We start from the raw sequence: 16,336 nt of genomic DNA on the forward strand, positions 1-16,336 counted from the left end.
TGACTGTGGAGTACACCTTAAACACACGCACGCATGCACCCACACTCGCACACGCGCGCACACACTCATGTGTACTTATTCCATAGGTGTGTGGTATCCTATCAAGATAATAATTTGAAGAAGCCATACATCATATCGCTGGGAAGTGGCAGTGGAACTGCTGATGAAATAAAGGGCTTGCTGGCTAATGACATAGTTGCTTATGCACTATATCGTGTGGTTAGTACTACTAATATACATGCTGTGTGTGTGTGTGTGTGTGTGTGTGTGTGTGTGTGTGTGTGTGTGTGTGTGTGTGTGTGTGTGTGTGTGTGTGTGTGTGTGCATGTGTAACCAAGCTAGTTACCACATCTTCAGTATATTGTACTGTAGGGTTCTTAATATTATAGTATGGAGCAATTTTTTTAAAAACTTTTTTTTGGTTAACTCAATTTCATCCCAAAGACTACTAAGTTCTGTCCATTTTAGGATAAAATTTAGTATTTGCTTTGTTACAATGATCCATGCTAGATAAAAGGCTGTTGGTTTCCAGTCTGACCAAACCCATTTAGCCACATGATCTGTGGTGTGGACCACATTGTTAACCACAGGTAGGGTCGGTATTCACACCTGTTCTTAGCAACATATTTAAAATATTTGTGGGCCTCTTATTATTAGGTAGAGTATGTGTGTATATTATTTTGTGTATTTCTTAGTTCTGAAATATCACATATATATATATATATATATATTTACAGACAGATGTGGTGGACGAAATACCAACAGTGAAGTTTGTCTACATCTCTTGGGTAGGAGAAGATGTCAAGCCAATGTCAAAGGCAAAGATCAGCACCCATAAAGGTGCCTTAGAAGAAATGTTTTATGTATCCTTTTTTAAACCACAAATATTTCAACCATGACCAACCATGATTGCTGGTATTTTAATGGTTTAACTATCCTATTGCCTTTTATGGGCAGATGGCACAGTTTTGTACTAATAAGGTCAAACTTCTGTAATGTATTAATTCAGTGAAACATTGTCTGTGAGTCAGTTATCACATTCAGTAATGTGACACACTGTTGGTGTGTGGTGTATTGGGTGGCTGGTTATCCATGAAATTGTTGGTACATTATCATGATTGATTGTCATGGTACTAATGTGATCGGCATGTGTGTGTGTGTGTGCAACAATTATTCTGTTGTAGGCCTGGGTCTGTTTTGTACAGCCAAGATAAACTATACATGGTCACAGATTTGATTTGTTGGTGCCTGGCCCGCATTTTTGTTTCGAGAGTTCATTTTTGGCTGAGGCTATAGACACCGATAGTCGGTGTCAGTAAGCACCATCTGAAATTATTGACACCAACTAGACAAAAATGTAGGGGGGGGACAAAGATTGCACTACAACTTCTCTTCTTTTCTACCTTATAAACGCAAGTCAAAAAGGATACTATATTTAAGTGAAGAAACCAAGCAACCCTAACACTAACCCTGTTAAGCATAATAATGTCTGCATGAAGGTTAGTTTTTGGTGAGTTCTAGGATTAGCCTGTCTTTGTCAGGATGGTCGCTTCGCTCCCTCCAACTCTAGTCGCCTCGAACTCACCAAAAATTTACCTTCATACAACTAGTGTGTTTGATGCTTGAGTGGCTTGGTTGGAATCAATAGCTTTTAGTAGTGCCTACTGCATTTCTTTTATTAGTGTTATAGTGCATTTACACTAGCAGTTGGGCACGGTATGGCACGGCACGGTACGCTTAATTTTGCTAGTGTAAACGGGTATCGATCCAAGCCAAACCATTACGTGCCGGGCTAGCCTGGCCCTGCTACTTCAACCGTGCTGGCTCGGTACGGCACGGCACGGTAGACAAATTGAAACAAACCTTGCTTTATCCTTGGCTGCTGTACGTAAACACGATGACTTCTACCATGGCCAAACATGAAACAAGTCCAGTTACCACGTTCGACTTGAAATGAGCTGTCCAACGAGTGGTAGCCGCTGATATTGTCCCTCAAACGGATTGCTGGTAACTTGTACGACAGCAACAGCTTGAAACGAGCTTGAAAACGGCGAGGGCATCTCGTAGGACGATACTTTAGCCATCGCGTGCTTATGTATAAACTTGCCCAGCAATGTAAACGCGCACTTAAAACGTAGCGTACCGTACCGAGCTGGAGCTACTAGTGTAAACGCACTATTAAAGGCAGAACATGGTGTGTAAATTAAGTTTTATGTAGTTTTGAGCACTATGCGTGAGAAAAGTCTAAACTTTTTGTCTGTAAACACTTCAAAAGTTCTCCAAAAAGAGATTTTCATATTCAGATGGTAAAATTGGTATTTGAGTACTTGTCAATAAGCTAAGTAGGAGTACTCCATTGTTAACATAGTCAAGCAATTATTTTGTATGTGTATGTATACTTGTGTGTAATCCAGTGCTAAAGAATGTTTGAGGTCTCAGTAATATACAAGTTCCTTAACTTGGCATAGCCTAACCACGTGAAAATCTTTGTCACTCAACACTCCGAGGTCACCCAGGCTGCCATCATGGACAAAGTGATGAGCGCCAGCGGATCAAAGAGTCACGTCAAATAAAATACAAACTGAATAATAGTTTCTATAGTTCTTACGTAAAATATTATAGTGTGGTATTTTCTGCTGAATAATAATGTACTGCAGTAACATACATATGTATTTACATTCTACTAGAAATACAGAAATATTTGTCTTTGTACACAATTATCAGTAGAATTATCATTGTAATTCAATTAAATGCATCCCCATCATCTGGTAGGTACACAAGCATTAATATCAGAAGTAGCATATGTAGAATCATCATCTAATGATTCTAACAAAGAAAAGTAATTTGTTAATAGTGTACTTTGTACAGCAGCAGATACCTTAATTTGCTTCTCCATACACATACACTAAAATTCTATTACCAGAATTTGATAGCCAATATTTTAAGCACTAACTGAGTGATTACTGCCTTTAGTACTGGTTTTAAGAAGTAAAAACAGCTAAACAATCTTACTATATACCAGTAATACAAAAATGTTTGTGAGTACTCTAATAGAGCAGTCACGTTAAAAATACACATAAGGTGAATTTAAGTTGCAAATTTTGACTTAGAAATATTTGTGAAAAAATTACTTTCTTCTGGGCACATGAATGCTGGTAGTCCACCATACAGGATTTCTCTGGGGTCTTCATCCATCGATGTACCATTTCTCATTAATCGCTGCAACCTTTCCGGCGTGTAGTATGGACATTGCTGAACCACTCTCTGACAAACCTCAAGGTGAGGCTTGCATGGAGTACTATTGTCAGGGTCTGTTTCATTTATCTTACTGAAATTATACTGGGTCATACATATCCACTCCTTGTATGCATCCTGGAAAGAAGATCAAGAATTTAAACATGAAAACTACAACAAGAAGTTGGCAACTAGATGCATTCCACAACTTAGAGTAATTTACTCCCTATGTAATATTCTAATACTTTTTTACATAATCACAATAATTATTACATTGCACACCAACAATAAATATTCATGTCCTGCCAATGGTATTAACAAGAAACTCTAAATTTACAAAAAATAAATGATAGTAGCAAACCTAGCAGCTCCAGCTGTACAGGGCACCTAATTATCATGTTCCCCTCATTTCATATTCTGGATTCAACTCTGCTGCATGTAGGGACATAAAATGTAGCACACTCTAAACGATCAAGATGCAGTATATAGGTAAAGCATTCCAACCTATTTTAAAAAATTGTGTGACTGGATTTGCGAAAAGGGGTCTTTCAATTCTATGAACTTGGAAGACCATAACTCAAGTGTTCAAGAAACATATTTACCTCCATCTACTAAGCAATGGTGGTGCTTACTACTGACCAAACTTTTCAAGTCGGTACTTTGCATAATCATTTAAACAGTGAAAAACCATTCGAAAATGGCTAGGAATACAGTAAAACTCAGAACAGGGTGTTCATTTATCGTGTTAGCAGAGGATAGTGTTTTATTTCTGTTTCTGGTCCTTGGTTTTATAAGGTGAGATTAGAAAACACAACTTGACAACAAATGTCTTAAACAGACTAGGTGAATAGCTTGTTCTAACAAATGGCTTTAAATCGTCTGATTTTTAGTCTACTTCCAATACATTCATGCGATTGTGCAACTCATCGATTCTGATTGGAAAGCCAATATTTTGGCTGGATCGCATTTCCAGGTCCAAGAAACTCGAGCATTGTTACCAGACAGTGTTTGCACATTAGCGTGATCCCAGCTGGGCACAAGACTAATGTAGAGTGGGAATGAGGCATTGGGTATGGTAGCATTTCACTATGATAGCGTTTATAAATTCAAAGGACGAAGGTGAAATGCAATACAAAGGTGCATGCTTGTGTATGCATTTAAGAATTTACGGAAGCGTGCTTTCCTTGTTGGTTGGAGCCAGTTGTTACACTACGTTTACTACTTCTCACCTATATTACCATGTGTAACAATATTCATTTCCAATACTACAGGCCAAAGTCTCTGACGCCCCAACACTAACATGGCCATTTAGTCAATTATGACATCACATTTTGTCATTGCAGATATCGTCCATTGAAGTAGTAGGTATGTAATGTTGAGAAGTCTGAACAAAAAGAAATTTGTATAATAGGATCAAGGGTGCCTGTGGCCATGGGCTAAAGGTGGTAGCTGGAGTGTGAATAGCCTCTCGCTGTACAAGTCCTAGAGCTAAGCGATAGAACTATCACTATCCATGAATGATAGTAACTTTTATATCATGGTAGCGATAGTATCATGTGACGATATTATTACTAGTTATCAAAGACGCCCACAAATAATTCAACCACCTAGTTTTTTAACACTCCATCGGAAAAACTGTTATGTATTACAGTTGTAATCTTTGTTGTGCATACTCTACTGGACTTTCACAGTTACACAATATCTTCTTTTTGACTAAACACAGATATGCATAATTTATCATAATAGTATAACATACTATCATAACATACTATCATAATCACTATTGTTACTTATTATCATGATAATCGATAGATCACAACTATCGCCCGGCTCTATGTACAGTAGCAATCATGTGGCCCTTACCAAACTTCTTTAATTTTTCTTTGGTCAAAGATAAATAAAGAGCCACATACCATATTCCAGTGAAATTTGTGTATTAAGGACACCTTGGGACCAACTGATCATCAAGGTGTCCGGTCAGTTTACATGCCAAGGGATACTATGGGACCATTCTTAAGTGTCCAGATTATGTAGGTGTCAGCTTATTTTCAAGTTTCCTGATTAACGGGTTCCACTGTATAATATTCTATTGTAGAGTTCAAATAACTTGACTAGTATATCCAAGTCTAGATGGTCAAAAGATATCCTAATTAAGCCTAGTAAATGGTTGGTTTTAGCAGCAACATCTGTGGTACGTATGTGTGTGGAACTTCACTTGATGGTCAAAGATGATACCATGCAAGGATTTAAGTGTCAATATAATTACACCATTCAAGTAGTACGACCCATAGTGAAGTACTGGTCAAAAATGTAAATGCTTACAATTATTCAACTGCCAACAAAATTACTATTCATAAAGCAACATTGTCTTCTTGCAGTATATTTTATTAGATGAGGTGATTTCTGAAATTGCATCGTAACAGTTTTACTAACCAGCAACATTCTATACATGATACAGTACAGTTGTAGGAATCCCCTGAACAAAATGGTGTCCCCAAAAAGATCGTTACAGAAGTGTCTTGGTGTATCTGCCATAGCATCAACAAAACATCATTTTTGGTATGCCTGCCACCTTGCCTCACTAAAAGGCTAACTAAATGATTATAACTCCAACAGAGACTCAGATCTCACGATCAAGTTACTCTAATAAAGTAGTCAACCTAATACAATAGCCAGGTACTGTTACATTTTTAGTATGGTGTTACAACATCAGGTTTGTTTTGCTTACAAACTGCACACATACAGTTTGTCACTTTCTGTGTACATTTATTATATGAAACGGCCAATCATATGAAGGGTAATTCAAAATTTGCATCTAATCTGTGTGCTATGATTGACAACATGTTGGATGCTTACAGAAAGCATCAATGTGCATTGTGGCATTCTGTAACTACTTGTAGTTGAACACCACATTGAGTTTACATGGTGACTTGAGGGTCTCCTTGACAAGAAAAATTTATATAAATCCAAGGCGTAACCATGAGCATCTACCTTGCACACAGTTCAATGAGTGTGACCCCATGAAGTTCTTAGGTGGAACATTGTAAAAAGAATAAAGAAAAGCAACCACAAAACAAAGTGCCTACAAACTACAAAAACTTGTCCGTGCTTATAATGTGGGTGATATGTTAAGGGCATAAACATTGTTTTTGAGTATTAAGTACTGGCTGAGTTGAAAAGACGCCACAATGATTTTGCGAACTAAAGTAATAAATGCCATGGCATTTAACCAAGTAAATACAGTATATAATAATCGGCTACACTGTAAGTTATCCCTGTATTGCAAGGGGCTCTACAGCAAACAAACTTTAGGACACTAGAAGTTTATAGTATAGCATACATATATAACCAAACATCACATACAAGGCAGTAAACCAAACTAAATGCACAATTACACAAATATTCCTGCTGCTTACCATGCATTCATTCTTCATACACTCATCTCGTAATAGGACTCCCATAACTGTCTTATCCAAAATGTTGCAAAAATTTAACCACCTTCTCATGGTTGTATTATGTTTTTCCATGAATGCATCATTGTTAACAGTGCCAACATCCTCCCCACCACATGTAGAGTTAATTACTGTTACGATAAGAGATGTTGTGAAGATTACAAGTACTTATGTACACACAGGCACAGTGTATACCAGTCCCTGATATACTCAGTAATTAATCTTAAAAGTCAAAGGCTGTATGAGTACTCTATTAAAGTGTGGTGATTCTACATGTAAAATCAAAGCTTTACTGTTGGAAGTACAGAAAATTTTGGTGTGGTAAATATTGCTAAATTTTATGCTAATATTGCTAAAGTACACCCATGTGTTTGAGTGGTAGTGTCAACAAAAGCTCCTAATATAGAAAAAGTTTCTAATTTCACGATATTGTAAATGTTAAGTGTGACACAGATAAATGTAATAAAAAATTTGAATTTACATTTGCATATGAGCTTTTAGAAGAGCACAATTTAGTTCTCCTTAAGTTGGTAATGTTTAACATGCAACTACGTACTACACAATTAGTTGATCCCTACCTACTTCAGTTATACACATAGTTAATATGTACAATTGTTTTTTTTTGTTTCTTTTTGCATCATAGTGTAATTAAGTGACCTATTATCGAACAGTACGTATCTACGTATTATCGAATAACATTATTCTTTTTTAAAAACCGTAACGAATTCAGAAGCTTACAGAATTATTCAGCAGTCTTTAATTGGCGGGTGTAACAGGAAATCAGCCCCAGATTTAACCAGCAAGGTATTACAGCATACTAACTCTAGAGGAGTTTTACAGGCATAAATTTTATAAGAAATGTGTATTTTGTACAGTGGACTTTGAAATTGGTGCCAGATAGCAAGTGGATGAAGAAAGGCTAAAAGAAACAGGAGAAAAGCCAAAGAAATAGCACTACATGACAAGGAAAGAGTCATTTTTCACTGCCTAAGAAGAAAAGTAGTATAAACCAAAGCAAATACAGTGAGCCATGGAAATGGCTTGACGTCCATTCACAAAGCAGCAGAGTGTAACAATGTTCCTTCCACCACATTGCAAGATAGGGTTAGCAGACGTGTTGTTCACAATGTGAACCCAGGACCAGTCAAGTACTTGGATCCAGTGGAGGAGAACACTTTGACAACATTTTTGAAAGTGTTCTGATGTAGGCTATGGGAAGGCTAGAAAGGAAGTGCTGGCTATTGCAGAAGGAGATTCTCATGATAAGAATATATTAAGAGGTACCTAAATCAGCCAGGGGTGGTGGAGGAGTTTCATGGAAAGGCAGGGAGATTTATCTTTGAGGAGAGGAGATAACACAGCTCATAGTAGGATGGATGCAATTAATATAGAAACAATGTAGCATTATTTCAATTTGGATGTCCTTGACAAGAATGAATGCACCACACCAGATTTATAATGCTGATGAAAGTGGTGTGCACCTACACCTGAAAGCACTGAATGTGACAAGGTTTGAGTGAGGTCAACAGGAAGGAAGGGGCAAGTAACAGTGGTAGCCTGTGGCAATGCTGCTGGTTAAGTAATTCCGATGATCATTTTTGACACGAAGAAGCTGTGCCATGCATGGACGAGAGGTGAAGAAGCTATGGACTGAGTGATAAGGGTTGGATTATTACTGAATTGTTCCAGAGCTGGCTGACTGAACATTTTTTGGAACACGCTGCTGCACACTATCGGTATGAGCTGATCCAGAGTGCTTGTGAAAAAGATGTTATAATTCTTTGTCTTCCTCCTCATACTACACATGATGCCCAGCCTCTAGATTGTAGTGTGTTTTCAGCATTGAAGTCGCACTGTACTGTTCTTAGGTTTCCAGTTCCAGTTTGCTAGGTTAAGTAATCCAAAGGCTACAGTACATGTTGCTGTCAGACGTTCAGTGCTGGTCACTGTAAAGCTCTAATAACAATAACAATAACTGGAGAAGTATATGCCACCAATATATTTAGGAAGGGTCATTACCAAATTTAATTTTAACTGTCTTTTTTTCACAGGCATGGCTGAATGCAGTAATTCCAGCTAATTTGATTGCTGGGTTTAGAAAGTGTGGGGTGTATCCTTTTAATACTTCTGCAATTGCAGTAAGCTTAGCCACCTCACTTACTTCCCACCAGTCAGTTGAGATGCCCAATTCCCACCAATCAAACTCCCTGAACACAGTAGTGGGCGTTGATAGCCCTGCAATGCCAAGTTCTATATCTAATGTTGATGACATGATACCATTGGTTGCTTATTTTGAAGATGTGGCTATGTTGGAACCAATATGTGAGTTCCATTAACTTGTAAATTACTTGTTTTCAGTTTTGACTGTACTTTGCAGGTGTGTATGACAACAATTGTGATGATGCGAGTGAAGTCATTCTGGACCATCCATTCACTCTGGAACAAGAGGAATGCTTACAGAGGCGATACAGGGAAGGCTTCGACCTTACCATTGATCTAGACTATATCCAGTGGCTGAAGGCTAATCACCCTGAGTCAGGTTTGCTTGATGGTCAAACAGGTGTGGCCCATTCCAGTAATAGGACCTGTGATACAACACACACATCAGACCAGGAGCAAGGTGATACAAAAGACACGTTGCTCGACAATGGTTTACATACACGATGTCTATAGGTATAAATGGAACCTCACAGCAAGTAACCAGTTCTGGCAATGCTATATCAGCTACTGATGCTACTCAGTCAGCATCAATCAGTAGCAGTTCTGCAGTTTCTCCACTATCATAATATTTTGCACATCCTACTAGCAATGAGCAGGCTAACGCAGCAAAAAGTCTCTTCCCAAAGCCCGACTGCTTACTAGTGAAACTGCTTAGCAGAACGGAAAAAGGAGGAAGATAGAAGGTGAAAGCAGCTGAGAAGGAAAGGTAAAAACAAGAAAGAGAAGAGAAGAGGAAAGCATGACTGCAAATGTTGGAAGAAAAAGGGGGAAATGAGAAGGAAACTTGAGAAGAAAGGTTGAAGACAAACAAGCAGAAGAAAGTAGGTGAAAAGGCTAAGAAAACTGGTAGTTCCAGAAGTGTGACTTGTAATTGTAACAAAAATATTTGTTGTGTGTACCTATGCAACCACATACACAACTTAAATAAGGCTAAGACCAGCTAGTACAGTGGGATTCAACTTAATAAAGTTTCTGAAGAGATGGTACAACGGATATGTTGAACACACGGTTGTCAGGTCCTAACTCGTCTAATAAGGACCATTTTTGGATTTGCTAGTAAAAGGGTTGATGCTTTGGTGCTACACATTAATATCCAATTAAAGAAGTATACAGTAACTACAGCACATAGATGGTCTTTCAATACAGGTGGTCACTAATACAGGTTACGCTGTACCTAGACACCTTCACTCTATAAGACAAACTTGGTATGCCATTGTTGTGAGTGGTTATTGTAGGTGTACACTCCCATACAACATACTAAATTCCACTACATACCACAACATAATTAATTATATCTCTTGAGCCCATTGTGGTCCCACCACAAAAATTTTATCAAATGTAGACCATGACCCATTCATTATTCACAAAAAAATTCAAAGAATTTGAAGCAGCATTTTTATAAAGGATTATAGTTTCCAATACAGTACTTTTGGTACTTTCAAATCATAGATATCCCATAAATTAGAAAGGTCAATAAACAGTCTTCCATCAGTGAAAATTGTGTTTAAAAAATATTTACATAGTGTGAAGTTACAGTTTTATTTTGTAACTAGAGATGGAACAAATTTTCATGAAAATTTCAAAATATTTGTGGTCATAAACAGAAACTATGGGATGTACAGAGTTAACAGTTTGCATGAGTGATAAGCACCACAGGTACTACAAACACACCAAGTTTCGTCAAAATCCGAGAGGTGACCTTAAATTTCTGAGATGGAATGACCCATAAGCAAAATATGCTCCACAGCATTTATACACTTCTTGGCATTGTGTTTTGGAAATTGCAATATATAGCAATAGCTAACCAAAAACTACCTATGATACACTGTATTCTTGAACTAAATAGCTCAGATCCCCGAGACACAATCTAAGAACATCTACTGTAGCTAAATTCGTTTCTACAGTATGTACATGCAATATACAAACTCATTACACAACTGTAGGGTTTTTCTGCTATCATGATTAGTTCTTACATGTGCTGGTTGGCGTACTATAGTATGTGACCAAATTTATTAGCATTGTAGTTTGCTACTATCTCCAGACATTATCGTTGGTTAACCGTAACTAGCACGCACATTCCTTGCAGCATACTGTAGAACAACATAATAGAGGTGAAATCACTAGAAGTCAATTTTTGCTTACTCCACTCCTCACATACACATCATTTTAGTAGCAGACTGTAAGTTTCCTGAAGGCCCTTGGCTAGCAAGACTCAATAAAATCAACCTCAGAATGTGTAAAAACCAAAAATATGTCAGTCCAGTAGTCCAGTACAGTTATTAGTTACACACTCCAGAGGAGGTTGGACATGATTTAAGCGTCCTTAAAACAAATTATGTGAAAGTCGTTTTATTGAAGAGGTTTATACATCGATCTCAGTTTAATTCGGTAAAGTATCATTGTTCTGATTATAGAATATGTACGTGACAATTCTGGAGAAGTTCTACACACCAAACTGCAACTTATTAATTTCATCCCAATCACCAAGCGCTTTTACAAAACAAAGTACATCACCTTGAAGCTTATGTGAAGCACCATCCAAATATCTAATCAACCCCAGCCAAACCCCATCATTTTTCAAATTTGTATTGTGACTATTGAGGATCACATGAAATACCAAATAAAACAATGCAATTAAGGGCAATATACTTATGCGGCGCTTAGAGCGCGTCTAACCTCCTCTGGTTACACTCCAAATATTGTTAAATTTTTTGCTCCCAAATATTTGGGGTGTTACTATTCAGTGGACTGGACTACTGGACTGGAACACTGGACTGATGTAGTTCTGGTTTTTGCACATTCTATGGTTGGTCTTGCTAGTAAGCACCCTTAGGGCACCTGCAGCCTACTCAAATGCTGAAGATGAGCAGTAGAATATGCAAAAACTGTATATCATCGTTCATTAAGCCACTATTACTTATTCCTTACCCTGTAGTGCTGCAGACAGTGCAGAGAATGTGATAGCAATAGTTAACCAACGATCAACATGTCAATAGACAATATGTGACTGAATTTGACAAAACCCGGCTTCGACGCACAAAACTTCGTTAGGAGATATGGCGATTTTAAGTAATCATTGTGTAATAACTTCCCAGTGCCTACAGCTGTGCAAACAAAATTTGCACCAAGTATGCATCTGTTTACTAGCTATCACTGAGTGGGTGTATACATTTCTGATACCCAAAATTAGCCCTGTTTTGGGCAGCTTTTCTCGAGTGAGTAATAATATCACAGGTGATAGTAATAGGGTGGGAGGGTGGGGGTGGATGGTGGTCTTAATATACGGGTATAAAATGGAGTAAGAAGACGATTGGAATCCAGAGGCCAAGTTTGGGCTCTCCATGGCCCTCAAATCACTCCAAATTGACCGAGAACACTATTGGTGAGCTCTCTGTGAAGTCCCAGCTCACTACACACCATTATCACAAAGCCATGGCCATTCAATGGCGCCAATCTCCCACTCGTGGCTTTGACAGGGTCGGAAGAAAGCTGCCACAGAAACCAGACTTGCCAGTCCTGAAGGAAGTACAGTGTGGAATGTGATAGTGTATTAGGCCAGCAATCCATTTCAGGTAAAAACGTAAGTTTGATTTTGTGTGTGTGGAAGCCTTGTTATGTGAAATCCGGTCACATATACTCTGAGATAACCTTAGAGCAAGCTTGAGGAGCAAGCTAGTCTCGTGTGACCAGACCTGTAGTTCAGTGCAGGGGGATAGATATTTTTCAGCACAGGCACTTATAATCTTTCCCCTGCACTGAAACAGAAGCCTGGCAACAAGACTAGCTTTCTCCTCAAGCTTGCTCTAAGGATATCTCAAAGGATATTGTCTACTGGCAAGTTGATCACTGGTTAATTATTTCTGTCACATTCCCTGCACTGCCTACAGCATTACAGGGTAAGGAATAAGTGCTGTATAGTGGCATAATGAACGGCGAAATACAGTTTTTGCATATTCCACTGCTCATCTTCAGCGTTTGAGTGCGCTGCAGGTGCCCTAAGGGAGCTAGCTTACTAGCAAGACTCCATAAATCCAACCATAGAATGTGCAAAAGCCAAAAATTTGTCAGTCCAGTGTTCCAGTCCACTGAATAGTAACGCCCCAAATATTTGTACCATTAAATTTGCTTGCAATAGAACCCAGTGATCTGTAAAGGGTCTATGATCTCAAACCTGCAATTATACACTAAGTATATTGTGCCACTCCAAATATACAAGTACACAGAAAATTTGGAATTTTCAACTAGAGTAGGGACCATAGCACATCGATAAAAAGTACTGAAACAAGCTGGAGTAGTGCACGATATTAAATCACAGTAAAATAATAAGAAGTGTTATATCTCTATTGTGGATTTCCATTATGGTACCTTGAGCACAGTAGGGATATAACACTTCTTATTGTTTTACTGCGAATTAATATTGTGCACTACTCCAGCTTGTTTCAGTACTTTTTTATCGATGTGCTATGGTCCCTACTCTAGTTGAAAATTCCAATTTTTGTTTGTTAACTTTTTTTGTAAATAATTATTATGACTGGTGAACCCACGCATACCGCATCTGAAATGGTGCCGTGCGCCCAAATTATCATCTGAAAAGTGAAGTATCTATTATGCTTCGTTGTCAGCTATGTTAAATGCGTTACGCAGCATTTTGAATCAAGAAATGTTCTAATAGCACCTCTGCCATCTCTAATTATCGTCTGAAAAGTGAAGTATCCATTACACTTCGTTGTCAGCTATGTTCAATGCGTTACACAGCACTTCAAATCAAGAACTGTTTGAAAAGCAACTCTGCTATCAAAATAGCCACTATGAAAAATACGGACAATTTCCATTACGAAGGGAAGCCATCATGTGCTACTGCCATATCGACACTTTTCCCTATTAGCAAAGATGAATGGGACACAAAGGAGGACACTGGTAAGTCCATGAAGAATGCATTGTATGCACTGCGGTATGCCAAAAGGCACCTGTCGGGCCGAAGCAACGTCGAGCAGTGAAAATATCAAGCCTGTAGCCTTAGCCATTATCAAGTTATGTTTGTCTGAAGGCATCAGGCAATCACTAGAAATTCCGTTAAATAAATTATTTTTAAAATTCCGTAGCAACTTGTTGAAAGCATCTCAGGTTGATCTGAAAGCTTGTTTGGGCTTAGTTTTACCTAGCCAATACTGCCTCATCGTTGTCACGGAAAACTGAGGCTGTTTGTTGGGTAATATTATTTTGTGGGCCACGCCCACTCCTTTGTGGTCCCTACTATACACTACTATCGCAGTGTATGATTCTGTGTTTCCCGTCCACCACCTGCATCTCTTTACTGTCAGCACTAAAATGTTCCATTATTCTGTGTTCTAAAATTTTTGAGTTATTCTTGTACACCATGCAGGTTCGGTTAAAACAACCTTGTAACGATTTCAGCTCACTTGTCAGTGTGCTATCAAGTCGGCACAAATTCACCTTTGTACTGTTTCCACAACTTAAAGATCTTGAGCATCCTTTCATGCAGCTTGCAATGGTTGTGCCAGGCAAATGATGGCTTCAACAAGACAGGAAACAGGATGTACAGGACGGAAACAGAGAATTTAACTGGAATGGCCTTAGGTTGGGCACCTACACCTGTACATCTACACAAAAGTTGTAGCTCAGCTCCAGTGAAGGCCATGACTTGCTGTCATACAGACCAAACATAGTAAGCTATGCTAACCTAGCTCGTGATTCTGCTCTGTTGGTAAAGCTCAAAATAGTCCTATAAGAAACAACAGAAATTTTTTTTGAACAAAAAATTGTTGGTATTTGTCTATGGTCTATCCAAACATTTGTTATTTTGGTAGAGCATAATGAGTACTACCATACTCGTGCATGATACTCACTGTTTGACCTGTTCAGTCGATCAATTGTCTCGCCACACAGCCCTGTAAAGTTATCATAACAGAAATCGTCACAATCCCCGGGTCATTGAAAATAAATAGTCCTTTGGTAATAACTTGAATTGGTAAGCTTCAATAGGAACGCACAAAAGCAGCACACGATAAAGTATTCTAGAAGTGTCTTCATGCTTCATATCCTCCGTAAAATATTTCATGAAACTAAAGTAGGATTCTGATTATGGTTTTCGTTAAGTTGCCATGACAATTTGCAAACAAATATTTTCATTTCATACTCCTGTCATAAGACTAACACTAACACACACACACTAACACACACACACTAACACACACACACACTAACACACACACACACTAACACACACACACACTAACACACACACTATAATCTATGATGGTCAAAGTAGTCTATAAGAAACAACTGACATTTTTTTCTGAACAAATATTGTTGGTATTTGTCTATGGTCTATCCTAGTCTGGCGCTGCCGACCCTTTTACTCCGCTTGCTTTTTGATTAGTTAGGCGGCGCTCACTGTAAAAGGGTCTGGTCACAACCGCATACTAAACTTGTGTACGCTGGCAGCACCAATCAAATCGCAGCATTTGTAATTAAACTGAACATTCAGCGGTTAAAGAATGGAACCATGGATACCATTGCCCGGAGGGTATCATATCTACGGTAACTATGCTTACTTGGAAGAGGACGGAGTACGCTGTTATCAACTGTATACAGAAGCTTGACTACATGAGATGCGCCTCTGACAGTGCTGTCAAACTCGAAGCGAGATTCAAAGCAATAATTCTACAGTATTACCATGACAAAACCCGCGTGATTCAGACGTTAATAAATTCCAGCTGCACAAGTTTAGTATGCGGTTGTGACCAGACCCGTTTTACAGCGAGTGCCGCCCAACTAATCAAAAAGCGAGCGGCGTAATGCACCTATCAATGTCAAGCCCCACCTATCCCAGGTCGGGCAGAGGTGGGGATTTGTAAATGCGAGAATACAAATTCCCACCCCTGGGGATAACTTTTGAGTTACACATCCCCTACTAATTATCCCGGGAATCACAACAGTATGGAAAAGTACGGATATTCGTGTTGCAAATGCCCCTACCCTGGGGACGAGCTTGGGTGACAAATCCCCTACAAATCCCCACTTGCTTCCCGACCTGGGGTAGGTGGGGCGTGACATTGATGGGTGCATAAAAGGGTCGGCAGCGCCAGACTACGTCTATCCAAGCATGTGTTATTTTGGTAGGACATAATGAGCACTACCATACTCGTGCATGATACTCACCGTTCAAGTTGTCCAGTCGATTAATTGTCTCGTTACATAGATTCATGAAGTTGGCATAGCAATCGTCACAATCCCCGGGTCGTTGAATACAAATAGTTGTTTGGTTATCACTTGAATTGGTAAACTTCAATAGCAACGCACAAAAGCAGCACACGATAAAGTATTCTAGAAGTGTCTTCATGCTTCGTATTCTCCGTAAAATATTCCGCGAAACTAAATTAGGAAGGATTCTGCAACACTCGATTATG

General features: G+C 38.7%; 2 protein-coding genes across 2 annotated transcripts in view; one reads left to right on the forward strand and one right to left on the reverse strand.

Annotated features, from left to right (window-relative positions):
* Positions 1–2,751, forward strand: part of LOC136240710 (uncharacterized) — a 10,451-nt gene extending 7,700 nt beyond the window's left edge. Inside the window, exons 7-9 of the mRNA XM_066031739.1 lie at positions 87–219; positions 738–863; positions 2,469–2,751. Of these exons, the coding sequence (XP_065887811.1) occupies positions 87–219; positions 738–863; positions 2,469–2,573 (364 nt within the window). The 3' untranslated portion in view covers positions 2,574–2,751. The remainder of the gene's footprint in view (positions 1–86; positions 220–737; positions 864–2,468) is intronic.
* On the reverse strand, positions 2,610–16,336 carry LOC136240713 (uncharacterized). Its single transcript, XM_066031746.1, has 4 exons — positions 16,089–16,336; positions 6,651–6,817; positions 3,132–3,372; positions 2,610–2,826 (listed from the first exon to the last, which is right to left on the reverse strand). The coding sequence occupies exons 1-4, from the start codon at positions 16,267–16,269 to the stop codon at positions 2,762–2,764; spliced, it is 654 nt and encodes a 217-aa protein (XP_065887818.1). The 5' UTR covers positions 16,270–16,336; the 3' UTR covers positions 2,610–2,761.

The sequence above is a fragment of the Dysidea avara genome, chromosome 12 (assembly GCF_963678975.1).
Source record: "Dysidea avara chromosome 12, odDysAvar1.4, whole genome shotgun sequence".
In the NCBI taxonomy this organism is placed as follows: domain Eukaryota; kingdom Metazoa; phylum Porifera; class Demospongiae; order Dictyoceratida; family Dysideidae; genus Dysidea; species Dysidea avara.

Excerpts from the sequence above, each read along its gene's own strand:
- LOC136240713 (XM_066031746.1), bottom strand. The coding sequence starts at position 16,269 with ATGAAGACACTTCTAGAATACTTTATCGTGTGCTGCTTTTGTGCGTTG. Across the intron at positions 6,818-16,088 it reads TCGACTGGACAACTTGAACG|TAATTAACTCTACATGTGGT; the intron begins GTGAGTATCATG and ends TTATCGTAACAG. Across the intron at positions 2,827-3,131 it reads ATTCATGTGCCCAGAAGAAA|AATCATTAGATGATGATTCT; the intron begins GTAATTTTTTCA and ends TTTCTTTGTTAG.